The sequence below is a fragment of the Merops nubicus genome, unplaced genomic scaffold (genome assembly GCF_000691845.1).
Source record: "Merops nubicus isolate BGI_N331 unplaced genomic scaffold, ASM69184v1 scaffold19706, whole genome shotgun sequence".
In the NCBI taxonomy this organism is placed as follows: domain Eukaryota; kingdom Metazoa; phylum Chordata; class Aves; order Coraciiformes; family Meropidae; genus Merops; species Merops nubicus.
Window position 1 is genome coordinate 18,257 of NW_008614681.1, and position 4,486 is coordinate 22,742.

Genomic DNA, 4,486 nt, shown 5'->3' on the forward strand with positions numbered 1-4,486 from the left:
CTACTCGCATCAGAGCTAGCACCTTTTTCTTTGAAGAGAGAGGACGTGTGTTCAGGCCTGTTCCATATGCATTTATTGGTTTCTCTAGGCAACCTTGTCTGAACTGCAGTTTCTGCCCATGAAACAGCTGTCATAGTCTCTGTTAGCAAAAGATCCTCCATCTTCCCACTTCCACTGAAGCATAACTCTCAAAGTTAGCCAGGAGTTGCCTTGGAGCAAAGGCTTGTGTTGCCTCTACTTGATGTCATATGGCCTCAGGAGATACAGAGGCTACTGCCACTGCTGTTCCACACACCAGGAGCTTGCACAAGTTGTCCAGAGAGGTTGTGGAGTCTCCGTCCTTGGAGATCTTCAGAAGCCATCTGGACATGGACCTGGGCAACCTGCTGTGAGTAGCCTAGCTTGACTGAGGGAGTTGGAACAGGTGACCTCCAGAGGTCCCTTCCTACCTCACCCATTCAGTGGTTCTGTGAAAAAAGTATGGGGGGGAAGGGAAGTGATGGATTTGGGGGGAATGTGGTAGGGATAGTATGATCAATGTTAATTCCACTTAAGATAAAGGACTTTTCTCTGGTATTGAAGCAGGATTTATTTTATACTGAGCTTCCATGCTACTGCATTTATCTGTTGCTCCTTATAGCAAGTAGCTAAACTTGGGTTGGTCCTACTTTGCAAAACTGATAAAGTACAAATATTACTCATAGGAGTTTAAGTAGTTTTTTGCTAATGACCTATGCTTTTTTGGCTTTTTCTTCATTGAAATAGCTTGTTCCTTTTGGGGAAGAAGAAAGGAGGGGGTGGGCAGAGGGCAAATTGTCAGATGAAAAATGGTTAAAGTAATAATGATATTTAAAAGAACCCTCTGGAGTATGTTCTACATACCTAAGCCTGCTGTAGTGACCTTCTAGGTCTCGTTCAGAATGCTACTGTTAAAATAGGTAGTAAATTACATCTATATTGTGTTTATAGCATTCGTTTTTAGATTACATAGAGTAAATACGTTGAGGTTTCTTCACAGAACCTCAGTTGTCTTCTTTTTTAGAATGAAAGAGAATTTAATTTGTGTTGTCTGTTGGCATATCTAAGCTCAGATTCATTATTGGTGTATGGAAGATTGTATCTGGTGAAGAAGGAATAATGTCTCCCACCCTTTCCCAAGTCTTTCCTTCAGGAAGCAGCATTAGTTCAGTTACATCACAGGCAAGTGAGACAGAATTAAAAATGTTATTTTTTGGGGGGATTTAGGTACCAAGTTTTTGTAACTAAGTGATTCTTGTGAGAAGTCACAATTCTTCCGTTCTTGTAAGTTCTGCTAGAACCTCTGACAGTCTGGCTTGTCCATGGTTAATTTACTCGAGGAGGTGAACTATTTCATGTGTAAGGGTGAAACTTATTAAGGTAAAACAGGCAGCCTCTTAGGTCTCTTCAAGTATGATTTTAGGCAGTACCTGGAATACACTGGTAACATTAACTTTGTCTAGTTAGGGAGAAGATGTTTTCTGCATCTGACATGCACATGAGCTAGTCACCTCACCAAGAAAAAACTGTAGAGCTTAGTGGAGCTTCTGGTCAGGGAACTGCTGTTGCACTAAACCCTTGGGTTTTCACTGTTCCTTGGTGCGTTCCAGCAGCTTCTCTGTGTCCTGTTACCTTTGTTTACATACAGGTGCACTTGGAGACTCGGCCAAGTGCATATGCTGGTGTGTTGCTGTCTTCTTGAAACTCTTAAATATATTGTCTGTCTTTCATAACTTTTCCCTCTGGAATGGCTGAAATGGTTTTCCTAAACTGAAATAACTGATTATTCTGGAAGATAAGGGTGCTTTACAAAGTGTGAACGTACTGAAACTTGTTGTGTCACTGTTCTTGTTCAGCAACAGGCTCTAGATCAAGTTCTCCTTGAATTCAAGATGACCTTAAATTAAAAGTACACTAACTGTGAGAAGAGAAAGTTCCCTACGCTGTTTTTGTAGATAGGGCTGAGTAGGGCTTCTATTTGGTAAATATTTCGTTCTTGCTTTTAAGTCAGGGCAGTTTCCTGTAGTTCTGCAGATAACTGTCTTACTGCATATTGTTTTCTCAGTGTTAATATTAGTGGTTTTTAATCATGTTCTGTGTTGTCTTTGAATTCTGCTAAAGCTTCTGTTATTACTGAATACCAGAAGTAAATATGCCTTCTAACAACTGTCAGGTGCTAGATAGCACTTGGGAAAAACAGAACCACAGGGAGCTCAAGGTCTGCAACTATGAATATTTATTTTTCAGGGCTGTGTTCTTTTGAGCACATTCTTTCAAGTGCTGAGATTTTTACAGAATACTTTTCTGTGAGAACAAGCTAATTTATGAAGGATCTCTTATTTAAAGTTTTCAGCAGTGCATACAGAGATGACTCTTGCATCCTGTAGCTGTCTGACAAGCATTATTTATCAAGTACAGAGGAAATTGATTAACTGTGGAGCAAAATTGTGTAAAATTGAATTCGGAACCATTTTCTGTTTTTTCATAATAAAATGATTACTGAAAGAATTCCATCTGAAGACTGTTGAAAGCTGGCTGCAGTTTATGATATAATGGATAAAATCTGCATCCTTGGCCTTCCAACAACCTTTACACCAGCAGATGGTGGGCGTAAAGATGTCATTCATCATTTATTTACAATGGGCTTTATTTATTCTAGTGTCAACAGCTGCCCCAGGGAGCGGGTTATTGAATTCAAATGTGAAGCTCTGGGTTATTTGCTTCCTTTCAAATTTGTCTTCAGAGCTTAGTTGCTAGGAGTCCATTCTGTGCTCTAATAATGATTCATGTATTGTGAAGCCGTTCAGTAAATTGGGTTGTCAGGGATTGCCAAAAAAGGTTTAGAGGTCTTGTTCCGATTTTTTTTCTTTTTTAAACAGCACTGTGCTGTAGTTGGTGTTTCCTTATGTGCCTTCTCTTGCTGGTGTTAGAGACTTTGTCCCCTCTCCATGCTCCTTCTTTTCCCCGTCATCTCAAGAGTAGAATTGTGTGATTCCAAGATTTTGATTTTCAGCACCACAATAGCTAAGTTTGAGATGGTCACTGATGAACCTGTCTTCTGCAGGCAGGGCAGGAGTCCTTCCGTTCCATCACGAGGTCGTACTACAGAGGGGCAGCGGGGGCTTTACTAGTGTATGACATCACAAGGTGAGAATACTGAGGAGATATATAACTGGATTAAAATTATTTGTCTCTGTAGGATTGTCCTGTGGTATATTGCAGTGTTAAAATGTCTGATTTACTTGGGCTTTTTGAAGAGATGTTTGTTATCTTACTGTTTTGCCAACTTTCCTTTAGAGTTCAAAATCAAGATATGGTTAATGTAACCTATATACTTTCAATTTGCTCTGTGAAGTGGTTGAAAAAAGGTATACATAAAGTCTCAGGAAGAATGAAACCAACTATTTTTATGAACTGCTTGACCATGAACCTCTGGATTACTTTTATTGAGAAAGACCTTAAAATATTTCATTAATTCTTTTCTCGTGCTGTTATTACCATGAGCCATAATTTTTCTGTAATTATAGCAGATTTTTAATTGAAGTACCATTCTGCAAAGGAGTGAAAATAGTAAAACATCAAAGTTTGGTTACATAAAAATACCAGGAACCTTCTACCATTGCTGTGTTTATGAAGCTGGGAAGGTACAGGTCTTAGTGTGATTTTTTTTTTTTCTGTTTTGTGTGGCAGCTGTTCAGAAGTGACTAAGGTTTCCCTGCTGTATTGAATAGTGTCTCTCTACAACTTATCTGTAAAACTGTGGCTGGTTTATGAAAATTGTTCAGGCTCCAATATCCTACTAGAGTGTGTGGCTCCCTTTGTGGGCCTTGGGTCTCATTGCTGAATTAAACAACAACTTTCACTAGAGATTTCCTAGGCATTTTTCCTTTTTTTGTTCCCTGTTTATTTTTAAATATCAGGAAGCCAACGCATTTATTTCCATTGAATTTCCAGCAGATGAATCTTTGATTCATAAAAAGGTGGTTTTACTCTCATGAAATCTTAAACCCAGTTCAGTATTTAGCGTACACATTCTGCAACATCTGTAGCATGCCATATTTGTGTACCTTACTTTAAAAGACATTGCTGCTAAATTATTTGGTTTGTAAACTCACAGAAAATTGTCAACCATTTCAGTAGAACAAATATTGCTACACAAGTATGTGATTATTTGTACTGTTGTTTGAATTGGTTGAGGCTGTTAGGAACTCTTAAAACTCCCTTCAGCAGATTTTATATGTATATAAAATTACAGATTCTTGCAGCTGTAAGTACCCTCCTTACTCTTTGTAGCAAACATGTTTTCAATTACTTTTTAGGCAGAGTTCATTAATGCTCCTTGTTTACTAAATTTTTGTTGGCCTGTTCTCCCTCTCACAAAGGGATTACTGGCTTTTATCCCTGGAGCATGTGTACTAATAAATGAGCTGGTTACTCAAGTAGAGAAGCTGACTAACAGAAGGGAAAG

At 38.7% G+C, this 4,486-nt stretch overlaps 1 protein-coding gene across 2 annotated transcripts in view; it reads left to right on the top strand.

Annotated features, from left to right (window-relative positions):
* The window catches only part of RAB2A (RAB2A, member RAS oncogene family), a 30,821-nt gene that overhangs the window by 8,960 nt on the left and 17,375 nt on the right, over positions 1-4,486 (top strand). For both annotated transcript variants that reach the window (XM_008942319.1, XM_008942320.1), the window contains exon 3: positions 3,083-3,165. In XM_008942319.1, coding sequence (XP_008940567.1) covers positions 3,083-3,165 — 83 coding nt within the window. The remainder of the gene's footprint in view (positions 1-3,082; positions 3,166-4,486) is intronic.